The sequence below is a fragment of the Oncorhynchus nerka genome, linkage group LG14, assembly GCF_034236695.1.
Source record: "Oncorhynchus nerka isolate Pitt River linkage group LG14, Oner_Uvic_2.0, whole genome shotgun sequence".
In the NCBI taxonomy this organism is placed as follows: domain Eukaryota; kingdom Metazoa; phylum Chordata; class Actinopteri; order Salmoniformes; family Salmonidae; genus Oncorhynchus; species Oncorhynchus nerka.
In genome coordinates, this window is record NC_088409.1 from 98,361,730 (window position 1) to 98,383,687 (window position 21,958).

At 41.9% G+C, this 21,958-nt stretch overlaps 1 protein-coding gene across 1 annotated transcript in view; it reads right to left on the reverse strand.

Annotated features, from left to right (window-relative positions):
• The window catches only part of arrb1 (arrestin, beta 1), a gene marked incomplete at its 5' end in the record, with an annotated part of 66,828 nt that overhangs the window by 43,823 nt on the left and 1,047 nt on the right, over positions 1-21,958 (reverse strand). The window contains 4 exons of the mRNA XM_065027158.1: positions 1,533-1,592; positions 1,896-2,092; positions 7,017-7,061; positions 19,152-19,212. Coding sequence (XP_064883230.1) covers positions 1,533-1,592; positions 1,896-2,092; positions 7,017-7,061; positions 19,152-19,212 — 363 coding nt within the window. The remainder of the gene's footprint in view (positions 1-1,532; positions 1,593-1,895; positions 2,093-7,016; positions 7,062-19,151; positions 19,213-21,958) is intronic.

Below are 21,958 nucleotides of genomic sequence, written 5' to 3' on the forward strand. Positions count from 1 at the left end.
GACATGAAGGTCAGTCAATACGGAAACTTTCAAGAACTGTCTCTCATGAGGACCGCCACAGTCAAGGAAGACCCAGAGTTACCTGTCTATCATGAGGACGGCAGCGTAGCCTAGTGGTTAGAGCGTTGGACTAGTAACCGGAAGGTTGCGAGTTCAAACCCCCGAGCTGACAAGGTACAAATCTGTCGTTCCGCCCCTGAACATTCCCAGGCTGTCATTGAAAATAAGAATGTGTTCTTAACTGACTTGCCTGGTTAAATAAAGGTAAAAATTTTAAAAAATTAAAAGGACTGCCACAGTAAAGGAAGACCCAGAGGTACCTGTCTCTCATGAGGACTGCCACAGTAAAGGAAGACCCAGAGGTACCTGTCTCTCATGAGGACCGCCACAGTAAAGGAAGACCCAGAGGTACCTGTCTCTCATGAGGACTGCCACAGTAAAGGAAGACCCAGAGGTACCTGTCTCTCATGAGGACCGCCACAGTAAAGGAAGCCCCAGAGGTACCTGTCTCTCATGAGGACCGCCACAGTAAAGGATGACCCAGAGTTACCTGTCTCTCATGAGGACCGCCACAGTAAAGGAAGACCCAGAGTTACCTGTCTCTCATGAGGACCACCACAGTAAAGGAAGACCCAGAGGTACCTCTGCTGCAGAGGATAAGTTCATTAGAGTTACCAGCCTCAGAAATTACAGCCCAAATAAATGCTTCACAGAATTCAAGTAATCTCAACATCAATTGTTCAGAGGAGACTGTGTGAATCAGGCCTTCATGGTCGAATTGCTGCAAAGAAACCACGTCTAAAGGACAGCAATAATAAGAAGAGACTTGCTTAGGCCAAGAAACACGAGTAATGGACGTTGGAAATCTGTCCTTTGGTCTGGAGTCCAAATTGGAGATTTTTGGTTCAAAACCGCTGTGTCTTTGTGAGACGCAGTGTGGATGAAACGATGATCTCTGCATGTGTAATTCCCACCGTAAAGCATGGAGGAGGAGGTGTGATGGTGCTTTGCTGGTGACACTGTCTGTGATTTATTTAGAATTCAAGACACACTTAACCAGCATGGCTACCACAGCGATACGCCATCCCATCTGGTTTGGGCTTAGTGGGACTATCCTTTGTTTTTCAACAGGACAATGACCCAACACACCTCCAGGCTGTGTAAGGGCTATTTGACCAAGAAGGAGAGTGATGGAGTGCTGCATCAGATGACCTGGCCTCCACAATCACCCAACCTCAACCCAATTGATATGGTTTGGAATGAGTCGGACTGCAGAGTGAAGGAAAAGCAGCCGACAAGTGTTCAGCATATGTGGGAACTCCTTCAAGACTGTTGGAAAAGCATTCCAGGTGAAGCTGGTTGAGAGAATGCCAAAAGTGTGCAAAACTGTCACCAAGGGAAATGAGTGGCTACTATGAAGAATCTAAAATCTTAAATATATTTTGATTTGTTGAACACTTTTTTTGGTTACGACATGATTCCGTAAAACCTTCAACCCAGTAGTGTAGATTTTGGCTGAACCCAATAAGCACCTTCCCTGTGTCCTCTGGTCCAGGCTGCAGGGTAACTGAGCACGGTAAATTCAGTGGAATCTGTCAACAGAAATATGAAAAAAAAAAATCTAAATTAGTACTTAAAACAGCTGACAGGAGGTATAAAATTAGGACGAAATCATTGGCAGATACATTTTTATCTTGTCAGTTAAAATAATACATAGAAACACAGTACAACGTAATGAGAGACTTATTTCCACTGTAGTCCCTAAAGTACACGGTACCAAAAAACATTACAACATAATACAATTCACATACACCAAAAAACAAAAACAACAACACCAAACACACAAAAAAAAACCAACTCCTAATAGAGATGGTCACAGCGGTGTTGAACATTACCTCGAAGGTGAAAGGGTGAGCGTGTTCCCCAAGCTTTTTGATCAGGCGTTCTTGAAGGCGAGTTAACCTCTTTTTGTCTTCGGGCACTGGAGGGAAGGCCTGAATGTTGGCCACGAAGAGGTCCTTTCGAAACGTCAAGCCCAGAACATCCAAGTCCTCACGTCCATAGCGGAAGGCGCATGTCAACGTCACAAACACTGAGGAGAGAAGAAAAGAGTGAAAGATCGTTAGAAAATGGAGTGGTTCGAGTCCTGAATGCTGATTGGCTGCCAGCCGTGCTATATCAGACCGATATATCAACAAGGCACCTCAGGGGGTTTGTTTAATTATACCTTTTAGAAATGCAATATATTGCTGAAACCACAACCCGTCTAATGATGTCATGATAAGCAGACTAATGACATCATGATGACCACTAATGATGTCATGACAAGCAGATTTGTCCACTGGTGGAATTAAGCTTAATTTCAAGCTGCCATTAGAACACTAGACATTCTCTTTCCACAGTAGACATTCTCTTTTCACACTAGACATTCTCTTTCCACAGTAGACATTCTCTTTCCACAGTAGACATTCTCTTTCCACAGTAGACATTCTCTTTTCACACTAGACATTCTCTTTTCACACTAGACATTCTATTTTCACACTAGACATTCTCTTTTCACAGTAGACATTCTATTTTCACACTAGACATTCTCTTTTCACACTAGACATTCTATTTTCACACTAGACATTCTCTTTTCACAGTAGACATTCTCTTTCCACAGTAGACATTCTCTTTCCACAGTAGACATTCTCTTTCCACAGTAGACATTCTCTTTGTACAGTAGACATTCTCTTTTCACAGTAGACATTCTCTTTCCACAGTAGACATTATCTTTTCACAGTAGACATTCTCTTTCCACAGTAGACATTATCTTTTCACAGTAGACATTCTCTTTTCACAGTAGACATTCTCTTTTCACAGTAGACATTCTCTTTGTACAGTAGACATTCTCTTTTCAATGTAGACATTTTCTTTGTACAGTAGACATTCTCTTTCCACAGTAGACATTCTCTTTTCACAGTAGACATTCTCTTTCCACAGTAGACACTCTCTTTTCACAGTAGACACTCTCTTTCCACAGTAGACATTCTCTTTCCACAGTAGACATTCTCTTTTCACAGTAGACATTCTCTTTCCACAGTGTACATTCTCTTTTCACAGTAGACATTCTCTTTCCACAGTAGACATTCTCTTTCCACAGTAGACATTCTCTTTCCACAGTAGACATTCTCTTTGTACAGTAGACATTCTCTTTTCACAGTAGACATTCTCTTTCCACAGTAGACATTCTCTTTTCACAGTTGACATTCTCTTTCCACAGTAGACATTCTCTTTCCACAGTAGACATTCTCTTTCCACAGTAGACATTCTCTTTTCACAGTAGACATTCTCTTTCCACAGTAGACATTCTCTTTCCACAGTAGACATTCTCCTTTCACACTAGACATTCTCTTTCCACAGTAGACATTCTCTTTCCACAGTAGACATTCTCTTTTCACAGTAGACATTCTCTTTCCACACTAGACATTCTCTTTTCCACACTAGACATTCTCTTTTCATTCTAGACATTCTCTTTTCACAGTAGACATTCTCTTTCCACAGCAGACATTCTCTTTCCACAGCAGACATTCTCTTTCCACAGTAGACATTCTCCTTTCACACTAGACATTCTCTTTTCACACTAGACATTCTCTTTTCACAGTAGACATTCTCTTTTCACAGTAGACATTCTCTTTTCACAGTAGACATTCTCCTTTCACACTAGACATTCTCCTTTCACAGCAGACATTCTCCTTTGCAATTCAGACATTCTCTTTTCACACTAGACATTCTCTTTTCACACTAGACATTCTCTTTCCACACTAGACATTCTCTTTCCACACTAGACATTCTCTTTTCACACTAGACATTCTCTTTTCACACTAGACATTTTCTTTTCACAGTAGACATTCTCTTTTCACAGTAGACATTCTCTTTCCACAGTAGACATTCTCTTTCCACAGCAGACATTCTCTTTTCACACTAGACATTCTCTTTCCACAGTAGACATTCTCTTTTCACACTAGACATTCTCTTTTCACAGCAGACATGCAGACATTCTCTTTTCACACTAGACATTCTATTTCCACAGCAGACATTCTCTTTCCACAGCAGACATTCTCTTTTCCACACTAGACATTCTCTTTTCCACACTAGACATTCTCTTTTCCACACTAGACATTCTCTTTCCACAGTAGACATTCTCTTTTCACACTAGACATTCTCTTTTCACAGTAGACATTCTCTTTCCACAGTAGACATTCTCTTTCCACAGTAGACATTCTCTTTCCACAGTAGACATTCTCTTTGTACAGTAGACATTCTCTTTTCACAGTAGACATTCTCTTTCCACAGTAGACATTCTCTTTTCACAGTAGACATTCTCTTTTCACAGTAGACATTCTCTTTCCACAGTAGACATTCTCTTTTCACAGTTGACATTCTCTTTCCACAGTAGACATTCTCTTTCAACAGTAGACATTCTCTTTCCACAGTAGACATTCTCTTTTCACAGTAGACATTCTCTTTCCACAGTAGACATTCTCTTTCCACAGTAGACATTATCTTTTCACAGTAGACATTCTCTTTTCACAGTAGACATTCTCTTTTCACAGTAGACATTCTCTTTGTACAGTAGACATTCTCTTTTCAATGTAGACATTTTCTTTGTACAGTAGACATTCTCTTTCCACAGTAGACATTCTCTTTTCACAGTAGACATTCTCTTTCCACAGTAGACACTCTCTTTTCACAGTAGACACTCTCTTTCCACAGTAGACATTCTCTTTCCACAGTAGACATTCTCTTTTCACAGTAGACATTCTCTTTCCACAGTGTACATTCTCTTTTCACAGTAGACATTCTCTTTCCACAGTAGACATTCTCTTTCCACAGTAGACATTCTCTTTCCACAGTAGACATTCTCTTTGTACAGTAGACATTCTCTTTTCACAGTAGACATTCTCTTTCCACAGTAGACATTCTCTTTTCACAGTTGACATTCTCTTTCCACAGTAGACATTCTCTTTCCACAGTAGACATTCTCTTTCCACAGTAGACATTCTCTTTTCACAGTAGACATTCTCTTTCCACAGTAGACATTCTCTTTCCACAGTAGACATTCTCCTTTCACACTAGACATTCTCTTTCCACAGTAGACATTCTCTTTCCACAGTAGACATTCTCTTTCACAGTAGACATTCTCTTTCCACACTAGACATTCTCTTTCCACACTAGACATTCTCTTTTCATTCTAGACATTCTCTTTTCACAGTAGACATTCTCTTTCCACAGCAGACATTCTCTTTCCACAGCAGACATTCTCTTTCCACAGTAGACATTCTCCTTTCACACTAGACATTCTCTTTTCACACTAGACATTCTCTTTTCACAGTAGACATTCTCTTTTCACAGTAGACATTCTCTTTCACAGTAGACATTCTCCTTTCACACTAGACATTCTCCTTTCACAGCAGACATTCTCCTTTGCAATTCAGACATTCTCTTTTCACACTAGACATTCTCTTTTCACACTAGACATTCTCTTTCCACACTAGACATTCTCTTTCCACACTAGACATTCTCTTTTCACACTAGACATTCTCTTTCACACTAGACATTTTCTTTCACAGTAGACATTCTCTTTCACAGTAGACATTCTCTTTCCACAGTAGACATTCTCTTTCCACAGCAGACATTCTCTTTCACACTAGACATTCTCTTTCCACAGTAGACATTCTCTTTTCACACTAGACATTCTCTTTCACAGCAGACATGCAGACATTCTCTTTTCACACTAGACATTCTATTTCCACAGCAGACATTCTCTTTCCACAGCAGACATTCTCTTTCCACACTAGACATTCTCTTTCCACACTAGACATTCTCTTTTCCACACTAGACATTCTCTTTCCACAGTAGACATTCTCTTTTCACACTAGACATTCTCTTTTCACAGTAGACATTCTCTTTTCACACTAGACATTCTCTTTTCCACACTAGACATTCTCTTTTCCACAGTAGACATTCTCTTTCCACAGCAGACATTCTCTTTTCACACTAGACATTCTCTTTCCACAGTAGACATTCTCTTTTCACACTAGACATTCTCTTTTCACAGCAGACATGCAGACATTCTCTTTTCACACTAGACATTCTATTTCCACAGCAGACATTCTATTTCCACAGCAGACATTCTATTTCCACAGCAGACATTCTCTTTCCACAGCAGACATTCTCTTTCCACAGCAGACATTCTCTTTTCCACACTAGACATTCTCTTTTCCACAGTAGACATTCTCTTTTCCACACTAGACATTCTCTTTTCCACAGTAGACATTCTCTTTTCCACACTAGACATTCTCTTTTCCACACTAGACATTCTCTTTTCCACAGTAGACATTCTCTTTTCCACAGTAGACATTCTCTTTCCACAGCAGACATTCTCTTTTCACACTAGACATTCTCTTTTCACACTAGACATTCTCTTTTCACAGTAGACATTCTCTTTCCACAGCAGACATTCTCTTTGTACAGTAGACATTCTCTTTTCACAGTAGACATTCTCTTTTCACACTAGACATTCTCTTTTCCACAGTAGACATTCTCTTTTCCACAGTAGACATTCTCTTTTCCACACTAGACATTCTCTTTTCACAGTAGACATTCTCTTTTCACACTAGACATTCTCTTTTCCACAGTAGACATTCTCTTTTCCACAGTAGACATTCTCTTTTCCACAGTAGACATTCTCTTTTCCACACTAGACATTCTCTTTTCCACACTAGACATTCTCTTTTCCACACTAGACATTCTCTTTTCCACACTAGACATTCTCTTTTCCACACTAGACATTCTCTTTTCCACAGTAGACATTCTCTTTTCCACACTAGACATTCTCTTTTCCACAGTAGACATTCTCTTTTCCACAGTAGACATTCTCTTTTCCACACTAGACATTCTCTTTTCCACACTAGACATTCTCTTTTCACACTAGACATTCTCTTTTTCACACTAGACATTCTCTTTTCCAGTACCTTTTCTCTCTTTCAGGTACTCCGGATCTATCAACACCACGCCGTCTGGAAAAATAAGGAGAAGTGAATGTTATCTGGCCGTGTGAAATCAAACTCCTTTAATCATCAGAAACAGTAGCCTACTGAACAAGGTCTCAAGGTAAAAAAACAGGTGATTTTCATCAGAAAATGATCGATTATATCACGCATCACATACTGCCTGAAGTCAAACACACAAAACCCTGCCGACTAAACCACAGTAAATGTATGCTGGGTCTCCCAAGCACCACAAGATGTGCTTCTGAATCAACTCGATGACAGAAGAATACTATAGTGGTGGTATAGTGGGACATACAGTATACAGAGCAGGGTGGTAGAGGGGGACATACAGTACACAGAGCAGGGTGGTAGAGGGGGACATACAGTACACAGAGCAGGGTGGTAGAGGGGGACATACAGTACACAGAGCAGGGTGGTAGAGGGGGACATACAGTACACAGAGCAGGGTGGTAGAGGGGGACATACAGTACACAGAGCAGGGTGGTAGAATGGGATATACAGTACACAGAGCAGGGTGGTAGAATGGGATATACAGTACACAGAGCAGGGTGGTAGAATGGGATATACTAGAGGTTATGGTTAGGGTTGTGTTAACTAGAGGAGGTTATGGTTAGGGTTGTGTTAACTAGAGGAGGTTATGGTTAGGGTTGTGTTAACTAGAGATGCTTATGGTTAGGGTTCTGTTAACTAGAGGAGGTTATGGTTAGGGTTGTGTTAACTAGAGGAGGTTGTGGTTAGGGTTGTGTTAACTAGAGGAGGTTATGGTTAGGGTTGTGTTAACTAGAGGAAGTTATGGTTAGGGTTATGTTAACTAGAGGAGGTTATGGTTAGGGTTGTGTTACTAGATGAGGTTATGGTTAGGGTTGTGTTAACTAGAGGAGGTTATGGTTAGGGTTGTGTTAACTAGAGGAGGTTACGGTTAGAGTTGTGTTAACTAGAGAAGGTTACGGTTAGGGTTCTGTTAACTAGAGGAGGTTACGGTTAGAGTTGTGTTAACTAGAGAAGGTTACGGTTAGGGTTGTGTTAACTAGAGGAGGTTATGGTTAGGGTTGTGTTAATTAGAGGTTATGGTTAGGGTTGTGTTAACTAGAGGAGGTTATGGATAGGGTTGTGTTAATTAGAGGAGGTTATGGTTAGGGTTGTGTTAATTAGAGGTTATGGTTAGGGTTGTGTTAACTAGAGAAGGTTACGGTTAGGGTTGTGTTAACTAGAGGAGGTTACGGTTAGGGTTGTGTAAATTAGAGGAGGTTATGGTTAGGGTTATGTTAACTAGAGGAGGTTATGGTTAGGGTTATGTTAACTAGAGGTTGTGGTAAAGGTTGTGTTAACTAGGGTTAGGGTTAGGGTTGTGTTAACTAGAGGAGGTTATGGTTAGGGTTGTGTTAACTAGAGGAGGTTATGGTTAGGGTTTTGTTAACTAGAGGAGGTTATGGATAGGGTTCTGGTAACTAGAGGAGGTTAAGGTTAGGGTTGTGTTAACTAGAGGAAGTTATGGTTAGGGTTATGTTAACTAGAGGAGGTTATGGTTAGGGTTGTGTTAACTAGAGGAGGTTATGGTTAGGGTTGTGTTAACTAGAGGTTATGGTTAGGGTTATGTTAACTAGCGGAGGTTATGGTTAGGGTTGTGTTAACTAGAGGAGGTTATGGTTAGGGTTGTGTTAACTAGAGGTTATGGGGTTAGGGGAGGTTATGGTTAACTTAACTAGAGGAGGTTATGGTTAGGGTTGTGTTAACTAGAGGAAGTTATGGTTAGGGTTATGTTAACTAGAGGAGGTTATGGTTAGGGTTGTGTTAACTAGAGGAGGTTATGGTTAGGGTTGTGTTAACTAGAGGAGGTTATGGTTAGGGTCGTGTTAACTAGAGGTTATGGTTAGGGTTATGTTAACTAGCGGAGGTTATGGTTAGGGTTGTGTTAACTAGCGGAGGTTATGGTTAGGGTTGTGTTAACTAGAGGAGGTTATGGTTAGGGTTGTGTTAACTAGAGGTTATGGTTAGGGTTATGTTAACTAGAGGAGGTTATGGTTAGGGTTGTGTTAACTAGAGGAAGTTATGGTTAGGGTTATGTTAACTAGAGGAGGTTATGGTTAGGGTTGTGTTAACTAGAGGAGGTTATGGTTAGGGTTGTGTTAACTAGAGGTTATGGTTAGGGTTATGTTAACTAGCGGAGGTTATGGTTAGGGTTGTGTTAACTAGAGGAGGTTATGGTTAGGGTTGTGTTAACTAGAGGAGGTTATGGTTAGGGTTGTGTTAACTAGAGGTTATGGTTAGGGTTATGTTAACTAGAGGAGGTTATGGTTAGGGTTGTGTTAACTAGAGGAGGTTAGGGTTAGGGTTGTGTTAACTAGAGGTTATGGTTAGAGTTATGTTAACTAGCGGAGGTTATGGTTAGGGTTGTGTTAACTAGAGGAGGTTATGGTTAGGGTTGTGTTAACTAGAGGTTATGGTTAGGGTTATGTTAACTAGAGGAGGTTATGGTTAGGGTTGTGTTAACTAGAGGAAGTTATGGTTAGGGTTGTGTTAACTAGAGGAGGTTATGGTTAGGGTTGTGTTAACTAGAGGTTATGGTTAGGGTTATGTTAACTAGCGGAGGTTATGGTTAGGGTTGTGTTAACTAGAGGAGGTTATGTTTAGGGTTGTGTTAACTAGAGGTTATGGTTAGGGTTATGTTAACTAGAGGAGGTTATGGTTAGGGTTGTGTTAACTAGAGACGGTTATGTTTAGGGCTGTGTTAACTAGAGGAGGTTATGGTTAGGGTTGTGTTAACTAGAGGAGGTTATGGTTAGGGCTGTGTTAACTAGAGGAGGTTATGGTTAGGGTTGTGTTAACTAGAGGAGGTTATGGTTAGGGTTGTGTTAACTAGAGGAGGTTATGGTTAGGGTTGTGTTAACTAGAGACGGTTATGTTTAGGGCTGTGTTAACTAGAGGAGGTTATGGTTAGGGTTGTGTTAACTAGATGAGGTTATGGTTAGGGTTGTGTTAACTAGAGGTTATGGTTGTGTTAACTACAGGTTATGGTTAGGGTTGTGTTAACTAGAAGAGGTTATGGTTAGGGTTGTGTTAACTAGAGGAGGTTATGGTTAGCGTTGTGTTAACTAGAGGAGGTTATGGTTAGGGTTGTGTTAACTAGAGGAAGTTATGGTTAGGGTTGTGTTAACTAGAGGAGGTTATGGTTAGGGTTGTGTTAACTAGAGGAGGTTATGTTTAGGGTTGTGTTAACTAGAGGAGGTTATGGTTAGGGTTGTGATAACTAGAGGAGGTTATGGTTAGGGTTGTGTTAACTAGAGATGCTTATGGTTAGGGTTCTGTTAACTAGAGGAGGTTATGGTTAGGGTTGTGTTAACTAGAGGAGGTTATGGTTAGGGTTATGTTAACTAGAGGAGGTTATGGTTAGGGTTGTGTTAACTAGAGAAGGTTACGGTTAGGCTTGTGTTAACTAGAGGAGGTTATGGTTAGGGTTGTGTTAATTAGAGGTTATGGTTAGGGTTGTGTTAACTAGAGGAGGTTATGTTTAAGGTTATGTTAACTAGACGTTATGGTTAGGGTTGTGTTACCTAGAGGAGGTTATGGTTAGGGTTGTGTTAACTAGAGGAGGTTATGGTTAGGGTTATGTTAACTAGAGTTTATGGTTAGGGTTGTGTTACCTAGAGGAGGTTATGGTTAGGGTTGTGTTAACTAGAGGAGGTTATGGTTAAGGTTGTGTTAACTAGAGGTTATGGTTAGTGTTGTGTTAACTAGAGACGGTTATGGTTAGGGTTGTGTTAACTAGAGGTTATGGTTATGTTAACTAGAGGAGGTTATGGTTAGGTTTGTGTTAACTAGAGGAGGTTATGGTTAGGGTTGTGTTAACTAGAGGAGGTTATGGTTAGGGTTGTGTTAACTAGAGGTTATGGTTAGGGTTATGTTAACTAGAGGAGGTTATGGTTAGGGTTGTGTTAACTAGAGGAAGTTATGGTTAGGGTTATGTTAACTAGAGGAGGTTATGGTTAGGGTTGTGTTAACTAGAGGAGGTTATGGTTAGGGTTGTGTTAACTAGAGGTTATGGTTAGGGTTATGTTAACTAGAGGAGGTTATGGTTAGGGTTGTGTTAACTAGAGGAAGTTATGGTTAGGGTTATGTTAACTAGAGGAGGTTATGGTTAGGGTTGTGTTAACTAGAGGAGGTTATGGTTAGGGTTGTGTTAACTAGAGGTTATGGTTAGGGTTATGTTAACTAGCGGAGGTTATGGTTAGGGTTGTGTTAACTAGAGGAGGTTATGGTTAGGGTTGTGTTAACTAGAGACGGTTTTGTTTAGGGCTGTGTTAACTAGAGGAGGTTATGGTTAGGGTTGTGTTAACTAGAGGAGGTTATGGTTAGGGTTGTGTTAACTAGAGGTTATGGTTGTGTTAACTAGAGGTTATGGTTAGGGTTGTGTTAACTAGAAGAGGTTATGGTTAGGGTTGTGTTAACTAGAGGAGGTTATGGTTAGCGTTGTGTTAACTAGAGGAGGTTATGGTTAGGGTTGTGTTAACTAGAGGAGGTTATGGTTAGGGTTGTGTTAACTAGAGGAGGTTATGGTTAGGGTTGTGTTAACTAGAGGAGGTTATGGTTAGGGTTGTGTTAACTAGATGAGGTTATGGTTAGGGTTATGTTAACTAGAGGAGGTTATGGTTAGGGTTGTGTTAACTAGAGGAGGTTATGGTTAGGGTTGTGTTAACTAGAGGAGGTTATGGTTAGGGTTGTGTTAACTAGAGGAGGTTATGGTTAGGGTTGTGTTAACTAGATGAGGTTATGGTTAGGGTTATGTTAACTAGAGGAGGTTATGGTTAGGGTTGTGTTAACTAGAGAAGGTTATGGTTAGGGTTGTGTTAACTAGAGGAGGTTATGGTTAGGGTTGTGTTAATTAGAGGTTATGGTTAGGGTTGTGTTAACTAGAGGAGGTTATGGTTAAGGTTATGTTAACTAGAGGTTATGGTTAGGGTTGTGATACCTAGAGGAGGTTATGGTTAGGGTTGTGTTAACTAGAGGAGGTTATGGTTAGGGTTATGTTAACTAGAGGAGGATATGGTTAGGGTTGTGTTAACTAGAGGTTGTGGTTAAGGTTGTGTTAACTAGGGTTAGGGTTAGGGCTATGTTAACTAGAGGAGGTTATGGATGGGTTAAGTTAACTAGAGGAGGTTATGGTTAGGGTTGTGTTAACTAGAGGAGGTTATGGTTAGGGTTGTGTTAACTAGAGGAGGTTATTGTTAGGGTTGTGTTAACTAGAGGAGGTTATGGTTAGGGTTATGTTAACTAGAGGTTATGGTTAGGGTTGTGTTAACTAGAGGTTATGGTTAGGGTTATGTTAACTAGAGGAGGTTATGGTTACGGTTGTGTTAACTAGAGATGCTTATGGTTAGGGTTCTGTTAACTAGAGGAGGTTATGTTTAGGGTTGTGTTAACTAGAGGAGGTTATGGTTAGGGTTATGTTAACTAGAGGTTATGGTTAGGGTTGTGTTACCTAGAGGAGGTTATGGTTAGGGTTGTGTTAACTAGAGGAGGTTATGGTTAAGGTTGTGTTAACTAGAGGTTATGGTTAGGGTTGTGTTACCTAGAGGAGGTTATGGTTAGGGTTGTGTTAACTAGAGGAGGTTATGGTTAAGGTTGTGTGAACTAGAGGTTATGGTTAGTGTTGTGTTAACTAGAGACGGTTATGGTTAGGGTTGTGTTAACTAGAGGTTATGGTTATGTTAACTAGAGGAGGTTATGGTTAGGTTTGTGTTAACTAGAGGAGGTTATGGTTAGGGTTGTGTTAACTAGAGGAGGTTATGGTTAGGGTTGTGTTAACTAGAGGTTATGGTTAGGGTTATGTTAACTAGAGGAGGTTATGGTTAGGGTTGTGTTAACTAGAGGAGGTTATGGTTAGGGTTGTGTTAACTAGAGACGGTTATGTTTAGGGCTGTGTTAACTAGAGGAGGTTATGGTTAGGGTTATGTTAACTAGAGGAGGTTATGGTTAGGGTTGTGTTAACTAGAGACAGTTATGGTTAGGGTTGTGTTAACTAGAGGAGGTTATGGTTAGGGTTCTGTTAACTAGAGGAGGTTAAGGTTAGGGTTGTCTTAACTAGAGGAGGTTATGGTTAGAGTTGTGTTAACTAGAGGAGGTTATGGTTAGGGCTGTGTTAACTAGATGAGGTTATGGTTAGGGTTGTGTTAACTAGATGAGGTTATGGTTAGGGTTGTGTTAACTAGAGGTTATGGTTAGGGTTGTGTTAACTAGAAGAGGTTATGGTTAGGGTTGTGTTAACTAGAGGAGGTTATGGTTAGCGTTGTGTTAACTAGAGGAGGTTATGGTTAGGGTTGTGTTAACTAGAGGAGGTTATGGTTAGGGTTGTGTTAACTAGAGGAGGTTATGGTTAGGGTTGTGTTAACTAGAGGAGGTTATGGTTAGGGTTGTGTTAACTAGAGAAGGTTATGGTTAGGGTTGTGTTAACTAGATGAGGTTATGGTTAGGGTTATGTTAACTAGAGGAGGTTATGGTTAGGGTTGTGTTAACTAGAGAAGGTTACAGTTAGGGTTGTGTTAACTAGAGGAGGTTATGGTTAGGGTTGTGTTAATTAGAGGTTATGGTTAGGGTTGTGTTAACTAGAGGAGGTTATGGTTAAGGTTATGTTAACTAGAGGTTATGGTTAGGGTTGTGATACCTAGAGGAGGTTATGGTTAGGGTTGTGTTAACTAGAGGAGGTTATGGTTAGGGTTATGTTAACTAGAGGAGGATATGGTTAGGGTTGTGTTAACTAGAGGTTGTGGTTAAGGTTGTGTTAACTAGGGTTAGGGTTAGGGCTATGTTAACTAGAGGAGGTTATGGATGGGTTAAGTTAACTAGAGGAGGTTATGGTTAGGGTTGTGTTAACTAGAGGAGGTTATGGTTAGGGTTGTGTTAACTAGAGGAGGTTATTGTTAGGGTTGTGTTAACTAGAGGAGGTTATGGTTAGGGTTATGTTAACTAGAGGTTATGGTTAGGGTTGTGTTAACTAGAGGTTATGGTTAGGGTTATGTTAACTAGAGGTTATCGTTAAGGTTGTGTTAACTAGGGTTAGGGTTAGGGTTGTGTTAACTAGAGGAGGTTATGGTTAGGGTTGTGTTAACTAGAGGAGGTTATGGTTAGGGTTTTGTTAACTAGAGGAGGTTATGGTTAGGGTTATGTTAACTAGAGACGGTTATGGTTAGGGTTGTGTAAACTAGAGGAGGTTATGGTTATGTTAACTAGAGGTTATGGTTAGGGTTATGTTAACTAGAGGAGGTTATGGTTAGGGTTATGTTAACTAGAGGAGGTTATGGTTAGGGTTGTGTTAACTAGAGGATGTTATGGTTAGGGTTATGTTAACTAGATGAGTTTATGGTTAGAGTTGTGTTAACTAGAGGTTATGGTTAGGGTTGTGTTAACTAGAGGAGGTTATGGTTAGGGTTATGTTAACTAGATGAGTTTATGGTTAGAGTTGTGTTAACTACAGGTTATGGTTAGGGTTGTGTTAACTAGAGGAGGTTATGGTTAGGGTTATGTTAACTAGAGGAGGTTATGGTTAGGGTTATGTTAACTAGAGGTTATGGTTAGGGTTATGTTAACTAGAGGTTATGGTTAGGGTTGTGTTAACTAGAGGTTATGGTTAGGGCTGTGTTAACTAGAGGTTATGGTTAGGGTTGTGTTAACTAGAGGTTATGGTTAGGGTTATGTTAACTAGAGGTTATGGTTAGGGTTGTGTTAACTAGAGGTTATGGTTAGGGTTATGTTAACTAGAGGTTATTGTTAGGGTTGTGTTAACTAGAGGAGGTTATGGTTAGGGTTGTGTTAACTAGAGGAGGTTATGGTTAGGGTTGTGTTAACTAGAGGAGGTTATGGTTAGGGTTGTGTTAACTTGAGGTTATGGTTAGGGTTATGTTAACTAGAGGTTATGGTTAGGTTTTTTAATTTTTTATTTTTTTTATTTCACCTTTATTTAACCAGGTAGGCTAGTTGAGAACAAGTTCTCATTTGCAACTGCGACCTGGCCAAGATAAAGCATAGCAGTGTGAACAGACAACACAGAGTTACACATGGAGAAAACAATTAACAAGTCAATAACACAGTAGAAAAAAAAGGGGAGTCTATATACAATGTGTGCAAAAGGCATGAGGTAGGCGAATAATTACAATATTGCAGATTAACACTGGAGTGATAAATGATCAGATGGTCATGTACAGGTAGAGATATTGGTGTGCAAAAGAGCAGAAAAGTAAATAAATAAAAACAGTTTAGGGATGAGGTCAGTAAATTGGGTGGGCTATTTACCGATGGACTATGTACAGCTGCAGCAATCGGTTAGCTGCTCAGATAGCTGATGTTTGAAGTTGGTGAGGGAGATAAAAGTCTCCAACTTCAGCGATTTTTGCAATTCGTTCCAGTCACAGGCAGCAGAGTACTGGAACGAAAGGCGGCCGAATGAGGTGTTGGCTTTAGGGATGATCAGTGAGATACACCTGCTGGAGCGCGTGCTACGGATGGGTGTTGCCATCGTGACCAGTGAACTGAGATAAGGCGGAGCTTTACCTAGCATGGCCTTGTAGATGACCTGGAGCCAGTGGGTCTGGCGACGAATATGTAGCGAGGGCCAGCCAACTAGAGCATACAAGTCGCAGTGGTGGGTAGTATAAGGTGCTTTAGTGACAAAACGGATGGCACTGTGATAAACTGCATCCAGTTTGCTGAGTAGAGTGTTGGAAGCAATTTTGTAGATGACATCGCCGAAGTCGAGGATCGGTAGGATAGTCAGTTTTACTAGGGTAAGCTTGGCAGCGTGAGTGAAGGAGGCTTTGTTGCGGAATAGAAAGCCGACTCTTGATTTGATTTTCGATTGGAGATGTTTGATGTGAGTCTGGAAGGAGAGTTTGCAGTCTAGCCAGACACCTAGGTACTTATAGGTGTCCACATATTCAAGGTCGGAGCCATCCAGGGTGGTGATGCTAGTCGGGCATGCGGGTGCAGGCAGCGATCGGTTGAAAAGCATGCATTTGGTTTTACTAGCGTTTAAGAGCAGTTGGAGGCCACGGAAGGAGTGTTGTATGGCATTGAAGCTCGTTTGGAGGTTAGATAGCACAGTGTCCAAGGACGGGCCGGAAGTATATAGAATGGTGTCGTCTGCGTAGAGGTGGATCAGGGAATCGCCCGCAGCAAGAGCAACATCATTGATATATACAGAGAAAAGAGTCGGCCCGAGAATTGAACCCTGTGGCACCCCCATAGAGACTGCCAGAGGACCGGACAGCATGCCCTCCGATTTGACACACTGAACTCTGTCTGCAAAGTAATTGGTGAACCAGGCAAGGCAGTCATCCGAAAAACCGAGGCTACTGAGTCTGCCGATAAGAATATGGTGTGTTAACTAGAGGTTATGGTTAGGGTTGTGTTAACTAGAGGTCATGGTTAGGGTTGTGTTAACTAGAGGTTATGGTTAGGGTTGTGTTAACTAGAGGTTATGGTTAGGGTTGTGTTAACTGGAGGTTATGGTTAGGGTTATGTTAAGTAGAGGTTATGGTTAGGGTTGTGTTAACTAGAGGTTATGGTTAGGGTTGTGTTAACTAGAGGTTAGGGTTGTGTTAACTAGAGGTTAGGGTTGTGTTAACTAGAGGTTATGGTTAGGGTTGTGTTAACTATAGGTTATGGTTAGGGTTGTGTTAACTAGAGGAGGTTATGGTTAGGGTTGTGTTAACTAGAGGTTATGGTTAGGGTTGTGTTAACTAGAGGTTATGGTTAGGGTTGTGTTAACTAGAGGTTATGGTTAGGGTTGTGTTAACTAGAGGAGGTTATGGTTAGGGTTGTGTTAACTAGAGGTTGTGTTAGCTAGAGGTTATGGTTAGGGTTGTGTTAACTAGAGGTTATGGTTAGGGTTGTGTTAACTAGAGGTTATGGTTAGGGTTATGTTAACTAGAGGTTAGGGTTGTGTTAACTAGAGGTTATGGTTAGGGTTGTGTTAACTATAGGTTATGGTTAGGGTTGTGTTAACTAGAGGAGGTTAGGGTTAGGGTTGTGTTAACTAGAGGTTATGGTTAGGGTTGTGTTAACTAGAGGTTATGGTTAGGGTTATGTTAACTAGAGGTTAGGGTTGTGTTAACTAGAGGTTATGGTTAGGGTTGTGTTAACTATAGGTTATGGTTAGGGTTGTGTTAACTAGAGGAGGTTATGGTTAGGGTTGTGTTAACTAGAGGTTATGGTTAGGGTTGTGTTAACTAGAGGTTATGTTAACTAGAGGTTATGGTTAGGGTTGTGTTAACTAGAGGTTATGGTTAGGGTTGTGTTAACTAGAGGTTATGGTTAGGGTTATGTTAAGTAGAGGTTATGGTTAGGGTTGTGTTAACTAGAGGTTATGGTTAGGGTTGTGTTAACTAGAGGTTATGGTTAGGGTTATGTTAACTAGAGGTTAGGGTTGTGTTAACTAGAGGTTATGGTTAGGGTTGTGTTAACTATAGGTTATGGTTAGGGTTGTGTTAACTAGAGGAGGTTATGGTTAGGGTTGTGTTAACTAGAGGTTATGGTTAGGGTTGTGTTAACTAGAGGTTATGGTTAGGGTTGTGTTAACTAGAGGTTATGGTTAGGGTTATGTTAACTAGAGGTTAGGGTTGTGTTAACTAGAGGTTATGGTTAGGGTTGTGTTAACTATAGGTTATGGTTAGGGTTGTGTTAACTAGAGGAGGTTATGGTTAGGGTTGTGTTAACTAGAGGTTATGGTTAGGGTTGTGTTAACTAGAGGTTATGTTAACTAGAGGTTATGGTTAGGGTTGTGTTAACTAGAGGTTATGTTAACTGGAGATTTTGGTTAGGGTTGTGTTAACTAGAGGTTATTGTTAGGGTTGTGTTAACTAGAGGTTATGGTTAGGGTTGTGTTAACTAGATGTTATGGTTAGGGTTCTGTTAACTAGAGGTTATGGTTAGGGTTATGTTAATTAGAGGTTATGGTTAGGGTTATGTTAACTAGACGTTATGGTTAGGGTTGTGTTAACTAGAGGTTATGTTAACTGGAGGTTATGGTTAGGGTTATGTTAACTAGAGGTTATGGTTAGGGTTGTGTTAACTAGAGGTTATGTTAACTGGAGGTTATGGTTAGGGTTATGTTAACTAGAGGTTATGGTTAGGGTTGTGTTAACTAGAGGAGGTTATGGTTAGGGTTGTGTTAACTAGAGGTTATGGTTAGGGATGTGTTAACTAGAGGTTATGGTTAGGGCTGTGTTAACTAGAGGTTATGGTTAGGGTTGTGTTAACTAGAGGAGGTTATGGTTAGGGTTGTGTTAACTAGAGGTTATGGTTAGGGTTGTGTTAACTAGAGGTTGTGTTAACTAGAGGTTATGGTTAGGGTTGTGTTAACTAGAGGTTATGGTTAGGGTTGTGTTAACTAGAGGTTATGGTTAGGGTTGTGTTAACTAGAGGTTATGTTAACTAAAGGTTATGGTTAGGGTTGTGTTAACTAGAGGTTATGGTTAGGGTTGTGTTAACTAGAGGTTATGGTTAGGGTTGTGTTAACTAGAGGAGGTTATGGTTAGGGTTGTGTTAACTAGAGGTTGTGTTAGCTAGAGGTTATGGTTAGGGTTGTGTTAACTAGAGGTTATGGTTAGGGTTGTGTTAACTAGAGGTTGTGTTAACTAGAGGTTATGGTTATGGTTGTGTTAACTAGAGGTTATGGTTAGGGTTATGTTAACTAGAGGTTATGGTTAGGGTTGTGTTAACTAGAGATTATGTTAATTAGAGGTTATGGTTAGGGTTGTGTTAACTAGAGGTTGTGTTAACTAGAGGTTATGGTTAGAGTTGTGTTAACTAGAGGTTATGGTTAGGGTTGTGTTAACTAGAGGTTGTGTTAACTAGAGGTTATGGTTAGGGTTGTGTTAACTAGAGGTTATGGTTAGGGTTGTGTTAACTAGAGGTTATGGTTAGGGTTGTGTTAACTAGAGGTTATGGTTAGGGTTATGTTAACTAGAGGTTGTGTTAACTAGAGGTTATGGTTAGGGTTGTGTTAACTAGAGGTTATGGTTAGGGTTATGTTAACTAGAGGTTATGGTTAGGGTTGTGTTAACTAGAGGTTATGTTAACTAGAGGTTATGGTTAGGGTGGTCTTACCTACGGGTTCCACCAGGTCAACGTGGTCCACAAAGTCCCTCTTCCCCAGGTACACTGTGAGCTGAGGATGAAACAGTGGCTTTCAGGCAATAGTGTAATGAGATAACGAGTTTAAGTAGTTAGGGTTATGTTAACTAGAGGTTATGGTTATGTTAACTAGAGCTGAGGATGACAACAGTGGCTTTCAGACAATAGTGTAATGAGATAACGAGTTTAAGTACCAGATTTCACGGTGCTAAAAAGTCAAATATCATAAATATTTTTGGGACTAAAATATCACATACCCTTCAAAAAAAGTAATAATTTAAATATACAAACACAAGAAAGTGTATATGTTACAATTGTCTCAACTGTGTAAATATTGATGAATAAATGACTTCATAAAGAGGAAGTATCTTCAGGCTTCTGTAAGTATTTCTCTCTACGAACATTAACTATGTCTGTCCCCAATATCCCCTGTTCATCCTGTGGTTGACCAGGAGAACTCTGCTTAGAATCCTGTTTAGAACCCTGAGTAGAACCCTGTTTAGAACCCTGAGTAGAACCCTGTTTAGAACCCTGATTAATAAGCTGTGTGGAACCCTGTTTAGAACCCTGTGGAGAACTATATTAAGAACCCTGTGTGGATCCCTGTGAAGCACCCTGTGGACAACCCTGTGTATAACCCTGTTTAGAACACTGTGGAGAACCCTGAGTAGAACCATGTGTGGATCCCTGTGAAGCACCCTGTGGACAATCCTGTGTATAACCCTGTTTAGAACAATGTGGAGAACCCTGAGTAGAACCATGTGTGGAACCCTGTTTAGAACCCTGTGTAGAATCCTGACACGACCAGCTAGCTAAAGAGAGCAGGAGCTGAGTCAGCTCCAGGCGACTGCTTCATGTTCTTCCCACAGTCTCTGCTGCTGCTGTGAGGACCGGTACATCAAACAGCCATCTACTCTGGTGCTGCTGCTGTGAGGACCGGTACATCAGACAGCCATCTACTCTGGTGCTGCTGCTGTGAGGACCGGTACATCAGACAGCCATCTACTCTGGTGCTGCTGCTGTGAGGACCGGTACATCACACAGCCATCTACTTGGTGCTGCTGCTGTGAGGACCGGTACATCAGACAGCCATCTACTCTGGTGCTGCTGCTGTGAGGACCGGTACATCACACAGCCATCTACTCTGGTGCTGCTGCTGTGAGGACCGGTACATCAGACAGCCATCTACTCTGGTGCTGCTGCTGTGAGGACCGGTACATCAGACAGCCATCTACTCTGGTGCTGCTGCTGTGAGGACCGGTACATCACACAGCCATCTACTCTGGTGCTGCTGCTGTGAGGACCGGTACATCAGACAGCCATCTACTCTGGTGCTGCTGCTGTGAGGACCGTACATCAGACAGCCATCTACTCTGCTGCTGCTGCTGTGAGGACCGGTACATCAGACAGCCATCTACTCTGCTGCTGTGAGGACCGGTACATCAGCTAGCCATCTACTCTGGTGCTGCTGCTGTGAGGACCGGTACATCAGACAGCCATCTACTCTGGTGCTGCTGCTGTGAGGACCGGTACATCAGACAGCCATCTACTCTGGTGCTGCTGCTGTGAGGACCGGTACATCAGACAGCCATCTACTCTGCTGCTGCTGCTGTGAGGACCGGTACATCAGACAGCCATCTACTCTGGTGCTGCTGCTGTGAGGACCGGTACATCAGACAGCCATCTACTCTGGTGCTGCTGCTGTGAGGACCGGTACATCAGACAGCCATCTACTCTGGTGCTGCTGCTGTGAGGACCGGTACATCAGACAGCCATCTACTCTGCTGCTGCTGCTGTGAGGACCGGTACATCACACAGCCATCTACTCTGTGAGGACCGGTACATCAGACAGCCATCTACTCTGGTGCTGCTGCTGTGAGGACCGGTACATCAGACAGCCATCTACTCTGGTGCTGCTGCTGTGAGGACCGGTACATCAGACAGCCATCTACTCTGCTGCTGCTGCTGTGAGGACCGGTACATCACACAGCCATCTACTCTGTGAGGACCGGTACATCAGACAGCCATCTACTCTGGTGCTGCTGCTGTGAGGACCGGTACATCAGACAGCCATCTACTCTGGTGCTGCTGCTGTGAGGACCGGTACATCAGACAGCCATCTACTCTGCTGCTGCTGCTGTGAGGACCGGTACATCAGACAGCCATCTACTCTGCTGCTGCTGCTGCTGTGAGGACCGGTACATCACACAGCCATCTACTCTGGTGCTGCTGCTGTGAGGACCGGTACATCAGACAGCCATCTACTCTGGTGCTGCTGCTGTGAGGACCGGTACATCAGACAGCCATCTACTCTGCTGTGGCCTACAGACTACTTACTATACAAGGAGACACAGGCATGACCCAGCCAGCACCGCCCAGCCAGCACCGCCCAGCCAGCCCCGCCCAGCCAGCACAGCCCAGTCTGCATGACCCAGCCAGCACAGCCCAGTCTGCATGGCCCAGGCAGCACCGCCCAGCCAGCGCCGCCCAGTCTGCATGGCCCAGCCAGCGCCGCCCAGCCAGCGCCGCCCAGCCAGCGCCGCCCAGCCAGCACCGCCAAGACAGGAGAATCACAGCTCTTAGCAGAGTCCTATTGACCCTAACCCTAGCTCCAGCTATCAGATAAGTAGTTATTATAGCTGCTATCTCCAGCTATCAGATAGGTAGTTATTATAGCTGCTAGCTCCAGCTATCAGATGGGTAGTTATTATAGCTGCTATCTCCAGCTATCAGATAGGTAGTTATTATAGCTGCTATCTCCAGCTATCAGATAGGTAGTT